This window comes from Zeus faber (assembly GCF_960531495.2).
Source record: "Zeus faber genome assembly, chromosome: 10".
NCBI lineage: Eukaryota > Metazoa > Chordata > Actinopteri > Zeiformes > Zeidae > Zeus > Zeus faber.
The window spans coordinates 27,308,959-27,335,925 of NC_137199.1; the positions used below are offsets into that span (position 1 = coordinate 27,308,959).

General features: G+C 43.5%; 1 protein-coding gene across 1 annotated transcript in view; it reads right to left on the minus strand.

Annotated features, from left to right (window-relative positions):
- Positions 1–4,882: 4,882 nt before the first annotated feature.
- gfra4b (GDNF family receptor alpha 4b) overlaps positions 4,883–26,967 on the minus strand; it is a gene marked incomplete at both ends in the record, with an annotated part of 42,551 nt that continues 20,466 nt past the window's right edge. The window contains 7 exons of the mRNA XM_080008236.1: positions 4,883–5,014; positions 5,740–5,903; positions 11,986–12,120; positions 12,842–12,951; positions 13,815–14,160; positions 15,486–15,566; positions 15,990–16,265. Coding sequence (XP_079864362.1) covers positions 4,883–5,014; positions 5,740–5,903; positions 11,986–12,120; positions 12,842–12,951; positions 13,815–14,160; positions 15,486–15,566; positions 15,990–16,265 — 1,244 coding nt within the window. The remainder of the gene's footprint in view (positions 5,015–5,739; positions 5,904–11,985; positions 12,121–12,841; positions 12,952–13,814; positions 14,161–15,485; positions 15,567–15,989; positions 16,266–26,967) is intronic.

Consider the following 26,967-nt stretch of genomic DNA (forward strand, 5'->3'; position numbering starts at 1 on the left):
CTAGGTCACTCTTTGACTGCTTGGTGGTCATAAATCTTATGTTGCAGCGGGGGCCGGCGGGCGGGAGAACTCCGGTGTAGCATAGAGACATGAGCTCGTCTCTGACATGCCAGTGACAGCTGGCTGCCTCTCACAAGATCCGGTGCAGCATGGCCGGTTGTAAAGAGTTAAGAGAGCAGAAACACCGGTGGCAAAAAAGTCGCAAACCAATCCATCACGCAGCCCCAACCAAAAATAAGAAAAACTAAACACCTACAGAGTGTGATGTGTTCTCACCACCTTTCTGTGACTGACTTGCTGTGCGGTAACTAGTGAGTGTTTTCACTGAAGAGGAAAGTGTTGAGGCAGCGATGAGCCCATTTTGTAGCGATATTTACAGAAATTAACGGGTACGATCGATTTCAATTTTAAATTTCCTTGGTGTGGAAAAAAGGCGGGAACCACATGGAATGGCAAATCATCGGCAGTAAGAGCTGCCTTTTCATTTTTTTAATTCTGTGCTAAATGGCAAGAGGCTTCAACAGCCCAGAGCAGCGCTCAAATTGTTCCTATTGATCGCTCATACGTTCAGAGCCGCCGTCGGGGAGAAAATGAGGTGGATGGAGGGGACGGACCCAGAGGGGCTCAAGAAACACCTAAAGAAAAGAAAGTGTGTGGGGGGGGGGCTGCAGCTGTAGGAAGGAAGAAGAAAAAACAGTGACATAAAGAGGGTTTCATCAGATAATGTCCTTCACTCTGTTTCCTACCGCCATTCATGTCCAGCTTGTGATGCCTGTTGTAAATATTCATCCCTCTACTGCTGTTTATGTAAAATAACAGGCTTTGCACTGAAGTACCTTCAGCTTCTCCCCTCACACAGCGTCGGTGAATAAGCTTGGAGCATCTGAATTCTCCTCTCCACAAAAATCACACGCAATCTCATGAGATCCCATCCCCCCTCAGACCCTTCCATTTCATTCGTTTTCATTTGTTCGATCGGAATGGTCTCGATGCCAATGAATTTCAATCATGGACGTCGTGCTTAGATGTGAACAGAAGATCAGGTCGCTCAAAACAAACCAGTACATTCACTAGAGTTGTCCTCTAAACATAATCGATAGCCGTTAAGTTAAGACATAAGTAGCAAGAGAAAATATCTTGCTTTCTTTATTCCTGAAACATATATGGAATTAATGCTTTTCAAATTTGATATGAATTATTGATGATCCGAAGTTGTCCGCGATGGAGCTTGATTGTTTTTGTTTCACCGGCTCTCTGGAGATCTGGGGTCGGCATCGACGCTGTCGCGTCCCAAGGTACGGTTTCAGGCATTTTAAGGCGCATATTCACATTTACATTTTCATTTAGTCATTTGGCAGACGCTTTTATCGAAAGCGACTTACAAGGGAGAATAACATTCAGCTACATTGCGACAGAGATTAGTGTAACAACAACATTGGTGTAACAATAAATACTGCAAGGTGGTGCAAAGTAATTGTAGATTAGGACAGGAGGTACTCACTGAAGAGCTGGGTCTTCAGGTGCTTCTTAAAGACAGAGAGGGAGGTCCCCGCTCTGGTCATTTTTGGCAGCTCGTTCCACCAACGTGGAACTACAAATGAGAATAGCCTGGATTGCCGTGGCTGTATGGCCGGCAGAGCCAGGCGACGCTCATTTGACGAGCGCAGCATCCGGGGGGCAACATGTGCTCTTACAAGAGCATTTAAGTAGGCGGGAGCATTCCCAACAATCACTCTGTAGGCCAGCATTCCATTGTAAAAGGTGAGGGAAATGAGGTGACGCAGAACTATAAATACAACAAAGAGATCATTTCTCACCGCTGAGGGTGGCTATCGTTTTTTTGCATACTTCACATGCCGGGGACAATTCTCTGCGCGGCGTAAAAGCGTCTACGTGTCGGACCGATCACCCAAGTATCTCTGCTCTGTTTTTAACTCCCCTCGGATGTAGTCTGACGCCACAAGGTGATTTTTGGTCTCATCACGGGACACCGCCCGAGGGAAAAATTAAAAGCGACGCCGGGGCCGAAATCAGGATGTGAGCTCTATTGGATTCCACAAGAGAGCAATGCCGCAACAAATCTCAAACCAGCCTCACGACTCTGACTCACGTATCTGACTTTAATGATGTCAAAGCGCAACTACACTTGGTGAATAAGTCCTAAATCCTGCCAACCTTTTGTGATTTCAAAACCGTCAGAGGTCGGCGGTGCAAAACTGCGCGTTATGTTTTCTTTCCATTCTCATTCTGTATCACAGCCCGTCGGCCTCCCAGCTTTGAGAACTTCATAAAATATTTATTACTATTCACCGTAACCTTGAGTGTACTGTAGTTAAGTACACATCCTGTCTACATTATATCAACACATGCCATCTAAAGACGCTGCTCTGCTGACTGAGGAAAGAGTGCTGGGAGTGAAAGAGTGAAAACTGTCCAAAAATAATTGCACAGTATTGGAAAAAATATCCATCTCAAATCTATCTGGGTATAATATTATGTGGGAAAGTGTGTTTTCTGAAGAGGCGAGTTTGAGACGGCAGCAATTTGTTAGTCTTTGTAACAGTTTCCCACTTCACTCTGTTATGATTGGAGAGCTGCCGTTTTATTATTTTATTGAATTGAAATGTTATCTTTAAAAGTCAGCCTCCATTTTGACAAGTTTTCCTCTGCGTCAAAGAAGAGGTTGTGAGGACTGTGTTTTTTGTGCGTGTGTGCGTGTGCACGCGCGTTTTTTTTTTTTCCCAGAACACCGCAATCTGAAAAATCAAAACACCACTCACACAGTTGTGTTTGGATATAAACCAGCCGACGCGGATCCGACTCTGAGTATTCACATTCATCACGGTGATTTGTTTCCCATCGGCTGTGGGTTCTCCCTGCAGAGCTGTGATACCCCGGCCTCTCCGTTACCTTGCCGCGAAGCACGGCATCCTTGACTCGCTCAAACGCAGACGCTTCCCGTCGCCAGGATCGGTGTTTCTTTGTAGGTCATACTTTTTGGCCCCTGAGAAAGCTCGGCTTCACCGGACTTAATTTGTCCCCCTGAGGGCCGTCACCTTGTTTATTTTCACATCACAGCGCTCTTCAAGGCAACGCTCCGTTCCATTATCTGACTGCGCCGCACGCTTTGAGTTGATACGAGCATTAATATGCAAATGTTTATTTATTTATTTCGTTATTTATTTCATTATTTATTTATTTATTTATTTATTTATTTATTTATTTATTTATTTATTTATTTATTTATTTATTTATTTATCTATTTCTTATTTCTTATTTCTTCTTCTTATTTTTTTTAATACCAGAAGTATGTATTTTTTCCCTGTTAATTATTGAGAGTTAACTACATCCAGATAGTCGACTCGTGTTCAACGCAAGGTTACAGGAATAACATGCACGTACTGGAATGAAAGCTAGAATAGAAGGAGAGAGACTGCAGAGCTGTTTTTGAATATCACGTATATTAATGTGGCTAGAACGCTAACTTAGCAGGATTTGTCTGCCCTGAATAGAAAAACAACAGTCGGGAAAGTCTTGACGACATTAAAATATATTTCATCTAGATCTCCGCTGTTACCTTCTTGATTTCCCGGCTATTCTGTGTTTCATTCCTGTTGCATTTTCGAAATGAATGAATAAATATTATCGGTCTCGCTGCAGAAAGCCCTCTCTTACCTCGGGCACGGAGTGCGTGTTTGGTCCGCTATCGATCACTCACGGATTTCCAAATAAATGCTAACGGAGTGTGCAAACCCTTTGGCAATCAAGCTGGAGGAACACCTTGATCTGAAAAGCTTTATTTGCAGTACTCGAGATGAATCAGCGTCCGATAAGAGGGCTCTACTGCCGCCTGACAGTAACTAATTTCGCACCAATCTGACGTCTAATCCCCAATCAGCTTCATGCTGCTTTTTTTATTACCTTTGCTTATGGCACGAAAAAAAAATATCCAGAGCCGCCAAACGCAACATCCACTTACACGTTGAGAAATAAAAGCGATAAAGTATATCCTCCGCACAAACACGTTAAAAATCCAGATACAAGTAGACAGATGCTGCATTTCGCAGGGAAACCTCTATGAACAACCCAGAGTCCCAGAGCCACAATCTTCACTTTAAAGGTAGCCTATGATTACCCATCATGCAACTCCCCTGTCTCGCATAGTTTGGGTTGCAGTTTCTCGTTTGGGTGGCCCTCTGGAACATCTGAAGAGTCCGGCTCCATTTCCCCGTACCGCCGAGTCTCTCTCGCCGTAGTGTGCCTCCGTCTCCGCCCGGAATCGGTAGTGGGGAGGTTCGCCGGGGTCCGCGGATCCGCAGGGAGCCTTTTCAATCACTGTGCCATCAGGGAACGAGTCAAAGCTCACGGATCGACGCCGCTCCTTTGTCCACCTCGCACACCCTCTAAGATAAGCGCTTTGTCTCGGTAGCACACATCCTAAAGGAACACATTTCACTTCTCTTGAGTTGTATACCCGCTTTGCATTTTCACAGGGTCTACGTGTAAAAGTGGACATGGAGAGGAGCGCGGTGCTGGGTTAGTTAGTGGCGCTTCGTTCGGCCGACCTCGCCTGCGGCAGCAATGTACATATGTACAGATTGGCGTCACCGTGCATCAGTCTCTCCAGCCACAATCTGAGAGAGGGAATGTTGGCAGGTGAAACTGGACCACTCGGACACACACACACACACACACACACACACACACACACACACACACACACACACACACACACACACACACACACACACACACACACACACACACAAAAAAAAATAAAAAATAAAGATATAAGCTGTACATATTTAGAGAGAGGCCTCGGGGACCACTCTTCCCATCTGCTCGATAGCGGCAAGGTCCTTAGCACGCGGCGCTCAGAGCTTTAGTGTCCGTAGCAGAGGAGGTGGAGGGGCAGCAGCAGAAGGCCGGTGACAGCCGCCCGAGGAGGCGCCGAGTTGGGATGGCTGTTGGGAGGAAGGATGGAGCTGCCCAGGAGCTGCTCATTCCCCATCGCCTGGAGAGGAGAAACAACAAACAAGTGTCATTAAGACAATCCCACCAAGGCACTGTTAACACCTTTAGGGTCAGCCTTAAAAGGAAAAAGTTAGAAATGACACAGGACACATTATTTATTTTGTATGTTGCTGGATGCAGTAAATATAAAGTAATTAATGAAAGTAATAAAGTAAATAATGTATACATATGTGTATACATATTTGTGTGTAGTATATACTGTATACTGTATGTATAGGTATATATGTATGTAAATATGCATATTTGTGAATACAATCTTAATTCATTGCACATTATTACACTGTTATTGCATGTTAATGCACATTATTATCTGTACATCACTGTGCATCTGTGGATGTATACACCCTCCTATCAACTACAGTTATTAGGACACATATAGACACACACACACACACACACACACACACACACACACACACACACACACACACATATATATATATATATATATATATATACTGTATATATTTGCCTTTTACTATATATATATAAAACATATATATGTTTTTCAGTTTTTCATTAATATTTTTTTATTTTTCTTCCTACTTGTTTTGAGTTAAATCAGAGTTAGAGTTCAAGTTCAAGTTTATCCTGTACCATTATATACACTGTATGTTTTTTTTTCCCCAGTAACAATTAATTCTTTAACAGTTAATTGATTCACAAAATGTAAAAAATATAAACGTAGTAAATAACATTTTCCACCGGTGTGGGTAGTAGTGTGTCCAGCGGGTTCTGCATGGTCTCCACGGTGTCCAGAGGTGCCGGGGTGCTCTGCTTCCTGTGGTTCTCCCCTCCTGGACTGGACAGTCTGGGTCCGCCGGGCGTCGGCTGCTGCCCCTCGCTCCCAAACGCCAGGAGGGCATTCTCTGTTTGGTTTAGACATTTGAAAATAAAGTATGAGTGGGGTTGGTGTACAACATCATTATTTAATGATATACAACAAACACAAACACAAAGACATTTCACATTCAAAAGCTGGGAAAGTGCAAAGTTGGTGCCTGCTACCAGTGAAATCGCAGTCGGAACGATGGCTTCGCTGTTCAATCCCAGTGGGAATTTGAATTTAAGCCAAAACCCTGATGAGATTTAATTTAGCTCCGTGTTTGTGAGCTGAAAGCGGTTCAGAGACAAAACTGAAAAACTAAAGGATGTGTCATGTCGCTGCATTTCCACAGCTTGTCAGGCTGAGTAGTGAGGCAGGGGTGGCAGCGTTTACCGTACACCATAAGATAATCATTTTCCTTTTGCTTCGTTTATTTATTTCTGTCTCTTTTTGCTTTTTTATTGTCTTTGAGAACGAACACATTGATAATTGTTCCCATCTGGAGAAACCCGAGACCTTTAGACTGCTGCAGGTCATCTAGCAGCCTTGATTGCTTGTGTTTTATTATTATTATTATTATTTTGGGTCCAGCCCTGTGGGCTGGATACCTTATTGTTATTGTTCAGGAAAAATGCTCTGAATTTTAAAATCTACTATTTGAAAAAGAAGAACGGCAGAAGCTATGAACACGGCTACGTTTCGTTTGAACCAATATGTCACAAACATCTTGTGGTTTAAGTTTCATCCAAATCGATCCACATATGGAGGAGAAATTAGTGGAAAACCAACCATATTGTCACCCAAGTCTTCAGCTGGTCGTGCTTGACTGACACGTTCGTAAACAGTATGAACGAGATGGGATTTTGAGTAAGACGCTTTATGACCTCATCATACTATTTACAATAAATGTGCAGGTTCTGGTTCAGAATGTACATTGTCCAGTGTACTGGAGAGATCACAAACAAGCCGTTTGTGTATGTATTTACAGTATGTACCTTCTAACCTGGTAGACGTCTGTGGATCTGTTGGACTGATGTTTTATCTCTGTCTTCCCCTTTAATTTGCCGGATTAATGAAAAATACGAAAAACAGTTGTCCACAAAAACTCGTGACCACATCGAGTCGGGTCCACTTGAATGTAGTGATGCATTCAAGATCCAGAAAAACGGAAAAATAGAAGCCGTGATATGATAAATACTCACAGAAATACCACAACGTTTTTGGTATTTCATGGAAATGTAACTAAGTGAAAATGTAATTCAAGGAAAAAAGTCACCGCTGAAATTACTGAGCTACACTGCGTCACCCAGGAACGATCAGAAGAGAAACATGCAGACGTCAGTCCATGAAGATTGGTCCAGACCACGAAGGCCACGACTCTAACTTTTGTAACTTGTGATGCATTTCACAGAAACCAAAAAAACTGTAATATGTACCTAAAAGGAATAAACTGGACCCTGTGCTTTGCTGCCTGCAGCTATATTTTTTATTATTTATTATTATTATTATTACTATTATTATTATTATTATTATTATTGTCAATATTATTTGATTTAATTTTATATTATTATTGTCATTATTTGTTTTATATTTACCATTTTCCTAATAAGGCTATTTTATTTATTCATATTTACTTGATTAATAATCTAACAATTACATGAAACATGGACAGATTAATTTATCATCAGTTCATTTCAGACAATAATGTGACAAAAATGAAAGCTCATCAAACATTATGGAAATGGGAATATGAATATAGGAAGAAGGTTGTTGAGGATGTCAGCCATTATTATTATAGTTATCCTATGAAACCCAATCGAAATGAGAACAGAACCAAAAAAAAACATAAATAATAATAACAATTTGAAATAACTGTCACCCAGGTAACCACTTATGTATTTCAATTGTGTATTTAAATGAAATATTCATGACATTAACGTAGAGGGAAGAACTAACAGGAATAACATAACAAAAATAAAATTCTAATCTAATTGAAACATGTATATTTGGAATTACTGAAGTCGGAACCACAACGTGATGTCATCATGCAGGAAAACAATTTGGTGCAGAACAGAAAAAAAGTGCATGAAATAATAACATTAATGGTGAACAGGACAAAGCAAACCAGAGCAGACAGAGCGGTCAGATTGTTCGTACAAAAACGAAACAAGAGCAGATCAAACGAGACAGACTGAAGAGACAGGAGCAGACACACACACACACACACACACACACACACACACACACACACACACACACACACACACACACACACACACACACACCTACACACAGACCAGATGCGGCGCTGCACATGCAGATTGTTGTCGTGTTAAGTGATGTTATCATGTCTGTCTCAATAAGGCATAAAAATGGGAAGAAATCCATTTTTTTTCAGCGGTGGATGATAACTTGTGTTGTGAATATACAGTATACATTGAGTATATATTTTATTGACATTTCAGATAACTTGGTCAGATTTGGATCACATTAAACTGTGTGCTTTTTTATTATATTTCCAGATTTTTCATACCCCCAAAATGTTCACCACAGTGACACCTCATGACCCTCAACATTTTTAGATTTTTCTATTTGATTTTTAGCTTAGTAAGCCTTGTTAAAGTCACGCTTTTGGCTCATTCTCCACTATATGAATTCTTAAAAAAATGTAATTAAATATAAATGTTCTTCCCTGCCGCAGATGTAAATATATTTTAAAATTGACATTAAAGGCGTTTTTGCCTTGTTAAGCCATTTCACATTAAGATTACTACGTGCTGATACTTGCTTCCTCAGGGGAATGAAAGTATCTCACTCCATCGGGCGACAAGATACGTCTCAATTCTAGATGAAAATAACAGGCTAACACGGTTTTTCGAGAGGGGTTTGGCGAGTCGAGATGGTGTCAGCACCGGGAGGAAGGAAATCACTCGATATTCTCTTCAGGTCTCCAAACTGCACCTGCCTCTCTGCAGCACGCTGGCTAACTTAGTGACCAGCGGCCTTTGCCAAACAACTCTGAGACCTCTCTGTGTGTCTTTTTAGCAGAGACCGGCAAAAGCACGAACGCACGCACGCATGCGCGCACACACACACACACACATTAACGCATACACGCATGCACAAAGTAAAGACAGGCCTCGTTAAAGCAGATCTCTGGAAAACAGACACAAAAATTTAGATTATAAAGACCTTTTAATTATTCCCTCCCTATGGAAAGGATTATGGGTAAAAACCGAAGGCCAGGCAGGAGAGAATTACCAGGAGACCAAACAATGGGAGGGATGGTATCTGCAGCGAGGCGTCCCGTGAAATGAAGCTGAAAACGAGTCCCCAGATATAGTGCACGATGGTGACCTGATAATACACGGCTGCCAGATCGCTTTATCGTGGCCTAATTACATACAGTACATGAATCAAAGTCCCAACAACGGGCGTTTCATTCCAGCCTTTGTTGACCAAGGAAATCACAGACGTAGGACGAACTCAATTAAGGTCTCGGAAACCTTTTTGTCTTCGCGTGAGAAGTGCGATTATATTGAGCGTCCTGGGAAAATTATTGTTAAAACACCTCATAAATCGACATATCTACAATATAAAAGGTTCATCCTATTCCCATTCCCTCTAATGAAATGCATATTATGATCAAATATGATGGACCTAGAAGGAAAATGAGCTTCTGTCTTCTCTCTCATTCAAATGTAAATATGTAATAACCTAAAGAATAACAAGGCCAAGCTTTTCCTTCTTTACTCACAGACACAATGTAAGGCTTGAATGTGTGTAGACCCAGGTGAAATTATCAAGCAAGTGAGACGAAGGTGGATGATTAATGAGGAAGGGAGAGAGAGAGAGAGAGAGAGAGAGAGAGAGAGAGAGAGAGAGAGAGAGAGAGAGAGAGAGAGGCAGAGGGAGAGAGACTGAATGAGGGCATACTGTCAACGTGACAAAATCACGGGTTCTTCCTCTTCCTCAAACATAATTCCCTTTGCTGCTGTTTTATGATGAGGATCTCACAGGCTCAGTCCTCTGACATGTGTGTTTTTAGGACAGTGGTTCTCAACGGGTGGCTCCCGGCCTAAACTTGCGCCGTGGTGGGTCCATTTTGAGCAAAACAAAGCAATCTACCTGAACCGGTTTACCTTTTAGTTTCCCGATGTCTTGATTAGGCCTATGATTGCATTCTGTCGTCTAGATAAAACAGTATTTCGGAAGCTCCAGAATTTTTTTGTTGTTGTTTCAATGGCTACTTTATTCAGTATGGCAGTCCCACCTGCCGCCCGCCACCCGAGGGGCGTTTTCAGGACCCTCTGACACAGAGACACAGGTAATGGAGTAGAAACACACCGGTTTATTGTAGCGAGGGGGCTAGGTGGAACAAGCCCGGAGCAGATGTACAACATGTCATGACAAGGGCTCCTCTCCTGTGTGTGTGTGTGTGTGTGTGTGGGGGTGGATGGGGGTTTTACCTGCTGCTCCTTGATTAGTCTAAAGAGCAACCGGCATACGGCGACACTGATCCTAGGCCCAATTACCGAGACCCAGGACAGGTGTGGCAGCTAAAACCACACCACCCACACCACTCACCACCACCCGCACCACATTGAGGTTTTAGCCCCTTTTGAACTTTTTGGATAGTTTTTAAACAAACTAGAAAAGAATAGTGTTTGGAAATGATTAATTCGATGAATTAGTGCAGCCTTACAATTTTGATCTCTGATCAGAAGCTGATTTCCATTATTTCTTTATTTTGTAAGTCAAATTAAAAATAAAATCTGGAGTTAAAAAATATTCTGCACACCTGGCAAGTACTAGCGTGCCGTGGCACAGTAGTTTTAAAACACTGACTCAAGACTACATGCCTTAATGAGCCGGTGTTTCTGTGGTGTTGGCTGTGTCTATGTTGTAATGAGAAAAAATCTGATTCCGGTGTGAATTGATCGCTCTTCTAAAATGGAACCACAAAGGCTATTAGCAATTAGCTGATGGGGATGAGGGCGAAAAAGGTTAAAAAGAGCAAAGGTTATAACATTAGCCTCTTGTGCAGCCACAGCCTCTACAGGAACTCTCTGTGGAACCTATGGATTCACTTCGCCCGTCCTCTTTCTTTACTTCGGCAGAATTACAAGACACAGACTGAGGTTGCGTTGCCAGAGATCCAATCTGAATCGGATTTAGGACCTACGCATATGAAAGAAAAGTCTGATTCCATGTGACTTTGTTCAAAAAATGTCCAGATCATGTGTCCTGACCATTCGAAGCTGAAATGTGAAAGAAGCCTTCGCAATGAAGTATAAATCTGGATCCTGGGACTTGGATCCTAGACCGTTATTTTAGTTGTTTTTCAAAGCTATTCTGATTCAAAAATAACCCCCAGGGACAGATTGTTATCAATGGAAATAATGAGGATTCACATTCCCGCAGTATTTAGGTCTCACGCAGAGTTTACATGGACGGCACCGAAGCGGAAAGGTAAATGCACTGTACCGCCTCGTGCTGAGTCTTATCATCTGGTGGAAGAGAAATTACCTTGCAGGTCCGGAGGCATATCAATGGGATTCTGCACATATTGCTCTCAGATACATACGGCAGATACGGAGGTTTTCTATACAACCAAGACAGTCTGAATACTGAGTCACAAGCAGCCGCGTAGAGACGTAAACATGGAAAAGGTGAGCAGGAAAGATCATTAGAACAAATCATGTCAATAAATATAGCCCTGGGAGGTAAGCTTAAAGCTTAAAGAGATATAAAACCATTACAGTGAGCAAAATAAGCCTTCGAAATACTGTTTAGCCTGGATAGGATTTGGTAGAAGTACGATCCTCCTGTTTTTATTTTTCTCCTTTTGTTCCAATTTGTTTATCTTTGTATGTTTCACTGTTTGATATCTGAACAGCTAAAACCACAAATGGAGAAATAGGAGGAAAAACACATTCCCATTTTGAAATAAAGGATTCTCACCAGATGTGAGAAAAACATCCCTTCGAAGGAAAACGTGTCATTATGACGAGCGGATGCGGTTTCCTCGAGCGTGTGAACCGCTCAACACCAACCAGGCGCCCAACACAGAAACAACGAGAGAAACTTGGTAATTCCCCCAAACCGGCGTCGGTGGCACTCACGGAGACAGACGTTGTCGGTGAAGTGGCTGGAGAACTCGTCGCACTCGTCCTGCTGCGTCCCGGCGAAGGAGCAGGAGCACCAGGGGGCCACGCTCGACGTCGAGTTGTCCACGTAGTTGGGGGTCACCGAACTTCCTGCGGGGTAAGCGCATCGACGCCCCCATCGTTATGAAATATTTCATCTGGCTTTTCAGTTTGCTGTCACGGCGCCGCTTTCACACTGTTCGATATCCTGCAACTTTTATGAGGATTGTTGACTCACGACTCGATGATGATCTCTAATATTTTGGATTTGCCGGTTGGAGTTTGTGTGCACGCCAAATCGCTCGGATGTCCCTTCTGGGGGATTTTATGGAGTCGGGAATACAATAACATTTTTTGGGCAGCGCCATTTTTTTGGGGTGTATTCAGTTCGGCTTTCCGCTCCTCTTCTGGGGTGTGAAAAGGAAAAGCGTTGCACTCGTGCTCTCGTACTGCCCATTCATGAAACAAAAGCCTGGCATTTATCACACATACTTTACTACTGCGATTCTCCTGAAGCGTCCCATTATGGGGGTTGTTCTCCTTGTATCGCACAATCCCAAATTGGGTGTAGTGTTTTTTCATAAGGTAGCTTCTAACATCCGTTATCCTTTTTTCCGCGCTCCAAATCTTCACCTGTTCTGTATGCATTCATTTGCTCTCCCTACCCTTCCCTTTACTTTTTCCAAATCCTCTGTTGCACGCAACATTAGTTTCTCTCTGTACCCGTCTCGCATACGATATGGAAAAATACATCCCTTCAAATATTATTTGGAGAGCGATTCACCCCCCTCCACGTACACAGATAAACAACCCTCCCCTTCACCTCACCTACCGATGAGCCCCGTGTAGGCCAGCAGACAGCCTCCATAGTTCCCTTGCTTGCAGCCATTGGCGGACGATAGTGAAGGTTGGCATTCGTATTGGAACTGCGCCAGGCGAGATCTGGGGAAAAAAACAACCATCTCCGTGGTCACGGTCGGTCCGGTCACGTCAAATCCCCATGTGTTCATGTCGGCATTTTTATATCCAAAGCTGCTTCTTAACTTTCCCGTACTTTCCACGTACTTCAGTTTCTCTCACCTCTCCTCATCTCAACGTCCCTGGTCAAGGTAAAAATCAACAGAAATGGACTGTAATGCGATAGTGATAGAGAGAGCATTATAATTCATCCCCCAGATCCAGGATCATTAGTAAAGCCCTCTGAGTGTAATGGGGCTGTGAAAAATAATGGTCATGACCAGAGATAGCAAAGAGCGATAACTCTGATCCATCTGGCTCTTTATCTGCGCTAAATATTTAATGTGTTATTCCAATGGGCTCTCCTGGGTGTTCTAACCAACGGCGAGGAGAGAGCTTCGGGGTGAAACAGTGGGCCGTTTTGTTGATTAAATGGCTTTCTTTCGTTCCAAAATGGCCATAATACTGAGCGGCCATAACTCAAAATGTTAGGGAAATCCACAATCAAAGGACTAGCTATAATACTGCGAATTTCAAAAGAACCGGCTTTATTGATTCGGATCGTTGAGTGAGAATAATTGAAGCGGGACGTAAAACAGAAGGACTTTAACAGTTACAATCATATTACAAAAATCTGTTATTCTAATGGAGCCTGAGTGTGAGAGAGAGTGAGAGAGAGAGGGAGAGAGAGAGAGAGAGAGGGAGGGAGAGAGAGAGAGAGAGAGAGAGACCGTTCGCTGGCCAAGTGAGAAATAACTTTAATATAGCTCACCAACTGAGAAGAAAGTATATGCGGGAGATTAACAATTTAAACAAACGGAAACCAATCAAAAGCCTTGGGCTCCAACCTGCACACATAGTCGGCCTTGCAGATCCTCATCTGGGTCAGGCAACTGGGTTTGTCCAGCCCTTCGTAGGAACAAGTGGGAACAATGGTCTGCCTCCGCCGCTCTGCACAGGCCGTGTCGGTGCAGGGGCAGAAGAGCAGCTCGTGGGTGTAGTCGGCCGGGACCCGGTCGAAGAAACGCCGCAGGGCCTTGTTGCATCTAGCCCGGTTGCACAGACCCGACTTGCCGGAGGGTTTGATGCAAGCCGAGACGTATTCTGTGCGCAGCTTTTGGCACAGGTCGTCCACGTTGCAGGCCTTGGCTGCATCCAGGCAACGATTCACAGTCGTCATGCCAACTTCAGAGTCTGCGGATGCCAGAAAGGTCAAAAGTGAGGGTAGACATTTTGGAAAATAATAGCTGCTAGACAGGAATGTAGGTGTTTCACAACCCGCTCTTCAGTGGCGTAAGTCCCGACGGTGCAGGCGGTGCCGCTGCACCTCGGCGCAGTGGGCGCTAGGGGCCCATCCCATCAGCGTGCCAGCGATGGGGCGCGATGGGATGGTTAGTCGACAGATTGCCTACAGCGACAAAATGGCTAGAACTGTACACGTGAGGGTGTGTGGGTGAGTGTGTGTTGCCGTTCTTATAGCTGAGGTTGTGGGATCAATAAAGCAACAGATAATCTGGTATTCTTCCTTTAAGCAGAGCCGGGATATTCACTTCACAACTGGATTTCAGACTCAAGGAGGAGATTTATTCAGACTAAAACATGGGCGCATATTTGATTTGAACTTGATTTGGATTTGAAAACATGGAAACATTAAGTGACAATTCTGCATTGTGCTGTTTCTGAGCTTTCAGTAATGTGACTACGCCGGCCTCATAAAATGAAGAGCTGAAGACGTGATTTGGAGCCTCACTAAAGGCTTTGTTACGCAGAGCTAAAGGGTTATATCCACAATGATCACTACTCACAAAGAGGGGAAATAATCAGAATCTTGAAAAGATATGGAATAAATTACTTCTTTATGAGGGTAATTCACTAGTTTGTAATAACAGCCACTGTTTGGAAAACAGTGGCTGCTTTGGCCAGAAAAAAAAAGAATATTTAATTTCAACTTGAATGCTTTACACAGTCTTGTTATATTTTTAATTCTAATTACATAATAATACATCCCCTTTCTGGTATAGGTAGGCCAGGGCTTATATATTTTAACTTGAACTTAAGACTATGAGTAAGATGGCCTGAATAAATGAAAGGGTGATGATTAGAGAGTATTGCTTGTATGTTCTGATACAAATTTAAATGAAAATCTTATTAGTATCGTCCATTGTGACAGTGACACACATAGCAGGTCATTTCTATGAAGTGACATCATGATTCAGGATTTATATGTTCTGCCGCGGCGGGGGATGAGATGAATAATGTCGATTTATTTGCAAATTAAAACACTGAAACCAAACATAGCGTGTTCAATTGTGTTCAAATGCATGACAAACGCTTACATTTTTAAACTATGCCTTGGGGACACATAATGGAGCTGTACCTGCCTTGGGCAAGCTTCCAGGATAAATTTAAACACTCAAGCAGGCTCCTCTTACCAGGACAAAGCAACTTCAGAGACGGGAGAAATGTATTAGAATGTGTAAAAAAATGAGATAAAAGTTGATTAAAGCCGATGGACTTGCCAGCTGTGATGGACGCCAGTCGGACGTAGTTGTAATCCCTCTCCACGGCCTCGTAAGGATAGCTTTCCACCAGGTTGAGTCCTGAAAGTACAACCAGAGTAGGTATTAAAAAAAGATTTGATGAAAACTTAATGACCCCCGCACTCCGTCCACGCCAAATTAAAGGGGAACGACGCTCCAACTTAATCATTTTTATTTACCCAGAGCGGCGGCTTGACATCATTAGGCCGAATCATAAACAGCCCCACATGAAAGAGTCTGTCTGTTATCCATTTGTCAGACACACTGCATTTCTTTTAAACAAACGACGTTCTCAGTTTTCGGACGAGTGTCCGTTAAATCATTAACTCCCCATCATCCTTTTTAAGCTGCCTAAAAAACAAGGTCGATCTCATCCGTGGCTTTTCAAGGGGGACAAATAAAAAAAAGAAAAGGGAATAAAGAGATCAAAACTGGAACGCTTTAGTGGCGGAGACAGCTGCTACGTCCGGGCGGAGCGCTCACCGTGGATGACCGACTGATGCAGGCTCCAGTAGATGCTGAGGCAGTTCTTCTCCCTCTTCATCCCCCGCTTGCACTGGCAGCCGTGCAGGGGGCTGGAGAGGAGGGCCGACACGGCGTTGGCGCACTGGCTCCGGGCCCCGGGTCCCAGCTTCATGCTGCCGTTGCCCGCCACGCACTGACGCAGGGTCCTGAGACGTGGGCTGCAGGCCTCGTCGCTGGAGCACGAGTCCCCGGCGACCAGGCAGTCCATGCCCGCCCTGATCACCTCCAGCAGAGCTGCGACACAGAGCGGTAAGATGAGGTTTACCATCGAGATATGAAAGAAAGATAAAGAGGGAAAAGAGAACGGAGGTTGTGTATCTGAAGGAGGCGGGGCGGGGCGGGGCGGGGCGGGGCGGGGCGGTCAGCGGATGTGAGGTAGAGGTCTTGGTCGAATTGTTCATTCCTGCAGTGGCTCTACCTTTTCTCCACACTGGACCCTCCATCAGGTGTTCAATGTAAGTCATCCACGATCCGCGTTCCGTGCAAAAAGCTCACTCCACATTGAAGGAGAATCTAACAAGATGCCGCCAGCAGTCTGACTTAGTTTCTGTGAAATAACCTCATACGTATCCGAACACGATGCCCACGATAGAAATATGAACGAAATGTCAGTAATCAGTTTTTTTTGGTCGTTGCACTCGTCTAAAATAACTCCTCAAATTTGCAAAGTCAGACTGCGTTGGCAGAGGTGTTAAATGCAGGTTTCTAAGTACAAGCACACTTCATCCACTGTATTTTCTGCTTCATTATCCATCAAGAATGTTCTAAAGTGATCGGCCTCAAGGCTAAATATCCTCGTGTAGTCTTTCCAACCTCTCACGACATGCGAGGGATGCATTCTAACAGTCCCCTGCTCCGTCATCACAAGGATTCTTCTTCGAAACGGAACACGGAGTCAGGATGCACGGCGGACAGGTATTGTCTTTCCAGAAAGAAGAGAAGAACAACACGTTCACACTGTTTCAGCGAGTGACGCGGGAATGACGCCGCGCCCAGCGGCTCATCCTGCGAAGCCTCTTGAGGAGCTACCTGTTGACTTGTGCATATAAAGAGAGCTTTGAAGAGGGAAAAGTCTCTCTCTGTGGCAGCAGTTACACCCCCAAGCCATGTCCAGTTTATTGATATGATCTATCTCAATGTGCCAGCGTGACAGTTGGTAAGATGAGTATTTGTGTTTTTTTTACGAGCGCTGCCGTGCGCCGAAGGCAGGATGAATCCTTTTAATACAGTCGATGAGCTACTGCATTTTGCGGCCCTGCTTTTCCGTTGAATACACACATTCATATAGTTGTGTGTGTGTTTTTTTCCCACTGCTCTCTATTTTCTTGTATTTTATTTCATGTCTTCTCCATATTTTTCTTTGTTGCTTTGATTTTAACGGCAAAGTTTACGTGTCACGACATAGGTTGATTGACGTACTGTACTGGAGCAGTATTGCGCAGCACTACACATTTGAACTGATTAAGAAAATATGATTTTTGGCGCAAGATAAATAATATATCAAGGACATTTAAGTGCTTTCCAGTGGTTCAACCACCAGGCCCTAATTTGCATGTGCACATACAGTAACACACAGGAGTGATAGAGGAAGAGGAAGACCGAGGCAGGAATCAAATTCGGAAATAATATCCTCCCATCTCCTGCGTTTTAGCGGAAGCCGTAAAAGAACGGGGATTGTGCTCTGGGGATTGTGCATGAAAACCAACAAAATCAGTAAAAAAAAAAAAAAATGCTTTCATAAAGCCAATTTAGAAAAAAAAAACAAAAAAAAACTGACGAACACCGTGAAGGTTTTTTTGGGTTTTTTTTATTTGGAAAGAAGGAATCACAAGGCTGTACTTCATACAAATGTACATTAGAACTTATCAAAATCACACTGTCTAAATGTGCACAATTAATGATAATAACACATTTCCATGCGGTTCACAGGCGGTTAATGAGAATTAAAGGTGCTTTAAGCAGTTAATTGGTTGTGTAGGTGTTGGCTGGTTCAAAAGGGCTGCGACTGTTCTTTTCGATACGTCTTCTACTCCAATTTTCCCTGAGAGTAAAAAATAAAATAAAAATGTAGTTGGGTGGTACAAAGTAGCTCCACTCCCAGAACACAGAGTCGGAATATAAAGGACGAGGATTCTTGTTGTGTTTAGCTTCCCTGTTCTTTCACTTGCACACGGCAGAGCCCAAACAAAGGTTTTTGTTGAAGCTCTCAAAGGAGGCATTTTAAGCTAAACTTTATTTTTCGGGAACAATTTGAAACTCACTTTTAAATAACGTTTCTAGGTTTTGTCACCATCACATTCATGTCAGAAAAAGGAAACGTTGTGAAACGTTAAATGATAGTCAAGCTGTTAATACAAAATGTTGGATCTTTTAATGCAAAATAACATTTTAAACCGGAACTCTGAATACCACGCACGCACACACACACACATGCGCACACACACACATAGACACACACACACACACACACACACACACAAAACCATCCGTCAATCCATTTTCCTTTTTACCTGCTGGTAAGAAAAATAATCAGTCTCGCAGGGACACAGTTTGTTGTAGAACCACTACGGCCTCACCCCAACCCCAACCCCCGCACACAACCTCATGTCTTCGCCACAGAATGAGGCTCTAAGTCTCACCCTTGATTCATTCAGCTAAACTGAACATGGACTCTGGCTTTTTGGAAGTCTTGCAGGCGCAGATGGTCAGCTGACCCGGCCGGCCTCTGCTCTCCTGTGTCAGTCTGGGCACAAACCAGAATAGACACCGTACATCAGGAATGCAAATCAGCTATTTGATTTGACATTTCCAATAAGCCTGTGTCAATGTACCGGTGGGTTTAGCCAATTAACCATGTCAGTAATCAATGCCTTGTGCGCCTCGGTTAAGTCCTCAGTTTCCATGCCACATAAATCACAGGAAGATTAGCCAATCAGTTTCCCCAGAGCACCGACTTAATGGCCCACTTCAGCCCAGATAACATGGAAAATGAAACATAATGAGGTCAGCCGGAACGATACCCTCACCTCTGTGTACCTACCAAGCAGCGCGGGGCCGTGCAGGATGGAGGCGACGTGCGTCTGCGCCCGACACATAAACACGCTTTGATTCAGTGATATTTCTATTTAAAACGTACACGATTCAGGCACAATCAACCACCAAAACGCAAGAAGTCATGTATCCGCATTCTGTTAATCAACCCAAAATACAACATTCGGCTAAGCTGAGGTTTGTCGCAGCAGAACAGTCATGTTGGCAAATGTGGAGTTCCGTTTTATCCCATTCAATTCATTAAATGTTGTTTCAACGTTAAGGGGTTAAAGTTGACTCATTTTATTGAAATCCAAGCTCCTATGAAATCCACCCTGAAATCCACCCCCATTAATCTTGCGATACTAGAGATTTGAGAGAAAATAATTTAAATGGTGAAAAAGGTGTATCAAGTCCTTTTTTAAATATTATTTTCTAAAATGTCTAAGCTCACTGATTTTGATGTATGGGATGTGATTAAATGCATTGTGATAAGATTCCTGCGTTTGGAAACTGGGACTACCAGTACATTGGATGTATATTAAAGTCACTGTGATTTAATGTTACTATCTCCACAATTTTATTCTACTTATATAACCTGTACATGTATAATTATTTTTTGGATATTTTGACACAATTTTATACATTTCTGCTGAACGCCGTAAGACATTCCTGTTGTTTTCTTTACTTTTCTGGCATGACAAAATGTGAGATTAATACATCAAAAAGGAGCGCCTTGAGTGTTTCAAAATGAAACATCAAAATGTCTGACTGTTTAAACCAAGGCAACGTGCATTCCACATTGAAAGCTCTGCAGGTGCTTTTCAAGCCAGTGCGCAACGCATGCACAGCTGCAATTTGAAAAGCCAAAGCTGACCACTTCCTCACCGAAACTTCAAACAATCGAAACAATCCCTTGAAATTCTGGGAGACTATTAAATCCTTCGCTGGAAATAAAAAATGGCGCAGCTCTTCCTCGGTGCATTGTTAAGGAGTCATATAAAAATCTCTGATAAGGCCGAAATGCTTGGTTGTTTTAATGAGCATTTCATTGCCTCTGGGTCCTCGTAGGACTCTCTTAACATTACTCGAGAGAATTCCGCCGCTGTTTGTTGTGACGGTCATGTTACAGTAAGTCAATCCTTTCCATTTAATCCAGTTCCAGTCCCAGTGGTGCATAAAGCCCTCAAACTTTCAGACACCACAAAATTTGCTGGCCCTGATAACTTCGACCTTTACTTTCTAAAGCTAGAAGCTGATTTTTATCGCAACTCCTTTGACACATCTTTTTTAATCTCTCCCCGGACACAAACAAACCTCCTCTTAAAAGGAAATCTTCCTTTGTTCTTCCCCTGTTAAAAGGGAGTGACATGACAGCCTTCAACAATTATAGCCCCATCTCCAAATTGTCTGTCCTGGTTAAAGTTCTGGAATCCCTTGTGAGTGAACAACTGAAAGAGTTTTTAACTACTAACAAAATTTTATCAGATTTTCAATATAAAGGAAAAAAAGACAGCACAACTAGAGAGGCCCTGAAAGTAGTAAATTATTTTATCGAATCTTTAGACAGCAAGCAACATTGTGCAGCCCCTTTCATTGACCTATCTATTGGCTTTTGATACTGTGGATCATGCAGTATTGAAGCAGAGACTTATTAGTGTAGGACTGTCAGATCAAACGGTCTGCTGGTTTGATGATTATCTATCAGGGAGATCTCAGTGTGTGTAGGCAGAAGGTATTACTTCCAGCTCCCTTAGTGTATCCAAGGACGTGCCCCAGGGATCTGTCCCAGGACCCCTCCTATTCATGATACAGTATACTGCAGGGTTACCCAGACTTTTTCGGCTTGCGAGCTACTTTTAAAATAACCAGGTCAAGACGATCTACCTGCATTAAAAAATGTGTTTCGAGAGGCTGATTAAGGATTACATCTGCGCCTCCCTCCCCCGCACCTTGGACCCGTGATCCACGGATGACGCGGTCTCCCAGGTACTGCACACCACGCTCACGCACCTGGATGGCCAGAAGGGGGCCTATGTGAGAATGCTGTTCATTGATTATAGTTCAGCTTTCAACACCATAGTTCCCACCAGACTGGCTGTCAAGCTGATGGAGCTAGGATTGAATGGTCCGCTGTGCACCTGGATCCTGGACTTCCTCACAGGCCGCCCCCAGGTGGTCAAGGTGGGGAAGTACATGTCAAGCTCCCTCACCCTGAATACAGGATCCCCCCAGGGCTGCGTCCTCAGCCCCCTACTGTACTCCCTGTACACACATGACTGTGTGGCCAGGTCCAGCTCCAACACCATCATCAAGTTTGCTGACGACACCGTGGTCGTGGGCCTGATCACCGACTGCGATGAGAAGGCCTACCGCGAGGAGGTGGCTGACCTGTCACTCTGGTGCCAGGACAACAGCCTACACCTGAACGTCAGCAAAACCAAGGAGCTGATTGTGGACTTTAGGCGTGGATCACAATCGAGGACGCACGCGCCCTTGTGGATTAATGGGACTTCTGTCGATAGGGTGACTAGCTTCAGATATCTGGGAGTCCACATCACAGAGGACTTAACATGGACTGTTCACACAGACACTCTGGTGAGAAAGGCGAGGCAGCGTCTCTACCACCTCAGGCAGCTGAGGAAATTCCGGGTCTCGGTGAGGATCCTCAAGTCCTTCTACTCTGGAGCAGTGGAGAGCATCCTGACAGGCAACATCACTGCCTGGTTTGGGAACTGTACTGCCCAGGACAGGCGGGCCCTGCAGAGGGTGGTGCGTTCAGCTGAACGTACCACTGGAACTACCCTCCCCCCCTTGCAGGAGTTATACACCAGGAGGTGTAGTAGCAGAGCCCGTAGGATCATGAAGGATCCTCATCACCCCAACAACGGACGGTTTCAGCTGCTGCGGTCAGGCAAGCGCCTCCGCAGTCACGCAGCGAGAACAGAGAGACTGAGACTGAGTTTTTTCCCGCACGCCATTAGAACTGTCAACGCTGACCTCACCAGGGGTCCTAACTGAGCCATGCACTAGGCTCCACTACCTACTGTACTGTATGTAGCATACTGTACCGCATACTGTATCACTGTTCAGGGTTGTTCGTGATGCCGTATTGCTGCGCCGTACTGTTGTATACTGTGCTGTATTATCCCAAACACTACCTCACACTATTCACATTCACATGCCACTTTAATTCACATGCCACTTTAAATGCACATATCTGTATATACATAAGCATATTCCGGTGGCACGGTGGCGCAGTGCATTGCACTGCTGCCTCACAGCAAGAAGGTCCTGGGTTCGATTCCCGCCTGGGGCGCTGTTGGCACCGTGCTCCGGCGGGTTATCTTCCAAATAGGAGCCTTTCTGTGTGGAGTTTGCATGTTCTGCCCGTGCTCACATGGGGTTTCCTCCACCTCACGTCAGTAAGGACCCCCACCAAAAACATGCACCCATCATCGTCTGACCAGCGATGGACACTTGTCCCCGGGTGCGTCCACGTATGCTGCCCACTGCTCCTGGCTGTGCCCCCGGAGGAAGGACAAGCCAGGATGGGTCAAAAGCAGAGGAGCCATTTCACCGGCCACCATCAAGCGTGTGTGTGTGTGTGTGTGTGTGTGTGTGTGTGTGCAAGCATGTGTCGTGTGACGATTAAAGACTGTTTCTTCTATCTATTCCATTTTATTTATTTTTATTGTATTTTATTCTTTATATTTGTATCTTATTCTATAAGTATTCCACTTACTGTATTACGTTTTAGGAGTCAGTTAGTCGGTCTATTAGAAAGGAATTTTCTACTTTTTATTTTATTTTATTTTTTATTTTTTCCTAGGACATATTGTGTGCTATCACCGGGTGCGTTGCATTACATTTCACTGCATATATGTATGGAAGTATGTATATGTATGTGACAAATAAAAAATCTTGAATCTTGAATCTTGAATCTTGCTAAATATATTTATTGACATATATATATATATTAAATATATATATATATATATATACTACCGGGAGCAGCTGAAATAGGAAGAAGAAGAAGAAGAAGAAGAAGAAGAAGAAGATACTGAGTATACTTTATATATACAATATACTGTATGTTGGCGTACCTTGCATCACTGCATGAACCTTTACGGCACAATACAATAAAAATACATTTATGGTCACTACCTTACTCTGATGACTTGCACTGAATGGAGTCGCCAGGGTTGCATAGTCCGGACAGCAGCTGCTGGTAGCCAGCCTTAGGTAGGCTTCCAAATGATCACCAGTCAGGTTGGAATGGTATTTGGACTTAATAATATAATAAAATAATCTTGATTTGGGAAAAGGCTGACCCACATAAATAAGTACAGCCGAATAATGCAGTCAAGGAGGAAGCACATTTCCTCACGTTTGGGTACTTTTCCTCTGTGAGTAAGTTCCAAAACTGTCCATGAGCCCTGGACTTCAGCTGAACGTCAGCCTGTAGCGTCAACATCTCATCCTCCACCTCAGACCAGTTCAGGTGGAACAGTGTTGCAATTTTTGATGCGAGTGAATCAACCTCAACATCTTCCCTAAATGGGCAGCACATACATGTAGCGATTGGCTCGAGTAAAGCAGAGTCTGGAAACCGTTTGTCAAAGTCTGACGGACAGTTTTCAATCTGCTCTGCGTAGCGCGCCCTGTCAAGTTGCGCACACGCCTTCCCTGGGGTCTCCAGCTCCGATGCCAGGTTTTGAAAGTTCCCCAAATCATGGCGCCGCAGCTTTTGAGGACAGACGTTGCATTTTTCGTTTGAAAGCATTAACTGAACTGATCGTGTTGACCGGGGTTTTGTCTATAAATTAAGCTCATTCAACATGGACAGGAATTTCCCCCTACGAAGCCATCTCACATCAACGTGCAGCAAGAGTTCAGAGTGGTGGCAGTCAGCCTCCTCCAGATGTGCACGGAACGGCCGTCTTTGAAGAGATCTCGCTCGAATAGAACAGCTATCTTTCATGTTTTGCATTTGTGCACATAATGCTCCTTGTATTATGCAGTGGTAGTTAAGGAAGTCGGGGAAAGCATCGCCCTCTCTGAACTTGGTAATAAATCCATTCAAGCGGCCCATCGTTTCGGGCGCACCGTCCGTGGTGATTGACATCAATTTACACACTGGGAGCTGGGTTTTCTCGATAAAGTTTTTGAAAGACTGAAAAATGTCCCCTCCTCGCGTGTGTTCTTTCGTGGGCAGTTTTGTTAACAGCTCCTCTTTTGCCGTCATGTCTGTGAGCACCATCCGAATAAATATGCACATTTGTGCTGTATCACTTATGTCCGTAGACTGGTCCTATTGCAATGAGAAACACTCAACAGTCCACGACGTCCTTCCAAAGCTGCTGTGTCAAATCATCGCCCATTACTTCACAGCGCCGTGTTACTGTTCTTCTTGATAGCTGAAGAGATTTGGTTGAAGATAATATTTCTGGTTTAAACAACGAGTCAGCCGCCTCAACGAAGGCCTCTTTTACCATCTCTCCATCTTGGAAGGACTTCTTATGCTTAATGACGGAGCGACTCACCCGAAACGATGCTTCGGTGGCTGCCTCTGCTTTTGGATTCAGCTGTGTGAAAAATTACTGCTGTCTGGTTAACTGCGGTTTCAGTTCAGTCACCTTCCTCTTTCTCAGCTCGCTCTTCGGAGGGAAACCGGTGTCGTAGTTTTTATGAACAGTTCGAAAGTGCATTTCCACATTTCCCTTTTTTTGGAATAGCAACGGTAGATTGACAGATCAGACAAACGCACTTCGAATATGACATGGTGAGAAAAAAAGTTCTCCTCCCATTCCGCATGGAAGCGGTAAGTTTTGGTCTCTTACTTGGTCCGGCTCCCCCACTAATTTTTTATATCCCTTCTTTAGTAGATATACGCGTTTTCTACGTGGTGAGGCGTGTGTTAGAAGAGAGGAGATCTGAGTAGCTGTGATTGTAACCCAAGGAACAAAGTTTTAAGCAACAGCAGACTAGCCGCCCTGTACGTCAATCAAGTGGCAAATGCCAAATGGAGGATAGATGATAGGCTGACATCTAAAAAAAATTCTTTGAACGGCACGCGATCTACCCGCACTACCTTTGCGATCTACCGGTCGATCGCAATCTATGTTTTGGGCACCCCTGGTATATGGTATATCAACAGTCTCGATCAAAATACAAATTCCCACTTTTATGCAGGTGATACTGTGATAAACTGCGCTGCGTTTTCACCAAACCAGGCACTTTGACAGGTGCAACTTGCTTTGAATATTGTATAACATGCCTTGTGTGATTTAAAACTTGTTTTGAATGCTGACAAAACAAAACTCACGATGCTTTCATTTGCAAAATAAAAGCCACTGAACCTTCCATCTATCAAAATACAAATAAATACAATCAATACAAATATCCAGGAATTGCAATTGATGGTCCTCTCTCTCTACTAAGCCTCACATTCAGCAATAGGTGAAAAAACTGAAGTTGAAATTGAGTTTTTATGCGAGAAACAGGTCTTGCTTCTCCTCCACGGCCAACAGGAAACTTGCTGCTGCCGTCTTTATGCAGTGCTGGACTATGGACTAAGGCGATGTTATATAGATGCATGCATCTTTGCAATGCCGAAATGTGCAAGATACCATGGAGCACAGAGGCTAAAATTTTAAAGCCCTCACTCACCATTGCTCTTTGAATGCTCAAGTAGGATGGTCTGCCTTGTCCACCCATATACTTCACCATTGGCATATTTTTATTCATAAAGCTATTCTTGGTCTGCTTCCATCTTACCTTTGGATCTACATCCTTCAGAAAAGTATGGGAAGATTTTGCCTTCGCTCCCAGGACTAATTCCTACTATCTGTCCCTAAAGTCCATACTGAATTGGGAGAAAATGCGTTTAAGTATGCTGCTCCCTCTGCTTGGAATCAGGGAGCTGGTCTCACTGGATGCATTTACTGTAAAGTAAATATTAAACGACTTAGAGGCAGGCACATCTGGCTGGAGATGTTTTGACTGATTCATATTGCGTTCGGTCCCTTATGTTGATGACTTGTGATGAACATTGATGAATATTTTTGATATTTCATGATTCTGAAATGTATTATTTATTTTGATTTATAAATTGTTATATGGGTTTTTTTTTATGTCTGCAACCCTGTTAATTATGCCTCCTGTCTTGGCCAGGACCATCTTGTATAAGAGATGTTTGATCTCAATGAGATTTTTCCTGGTTAAATAAATGAATACATAAATAAATAAATAGATCAAAATAGGCCACAAAAGGCTGAGCATTCTATCCTCAGAACGGGAAAATGTATCAGAACATATACAAAAGTCACATGTATATGAGAGTGTATACTGTATATACAGTCAGTGGCGTGACAAGTCAGCGCCAGGCCCCAATGCGAGATGGTCAAAGCAGGCCTGCCTTCCTACTGCCTTCGGTACGGATTGTTCCGTTACAATAGCAGCCTCGTTCACTAATTAACTGACCTCACCAGAATTGTGATCAGGTTCTCGTGTAGGATTTGTTATATATAAGATTCTGTTAAATGTTACGGTAACATAATATAATGTCAGTAGTGAATGAAATAAGTGAAATCACGCAGATTTTAAACGACTAGCAACAGCAAAATGCACCGCACAGTTGACGCTTAAATGAAATATTTACTAGGAAAACCGCTGCGCTATACTTGATCAATACTGGTGTCGGAGCACCATAACAGATGAAAACATCGGTGACAGTGCACCCGCACATTGACAAAATTATTCATGTCTGCGCATAGGCTTTATAAACACAAGTGTGTAGGTTGATTATCAGTCAAATAAATAATAAATAAGTTCTACTTACATCATAGGCGCACTCTCCGGGCTGTGCAGAGTTGTCTTATTCAGCTCTTGCTCAGTGGATCAA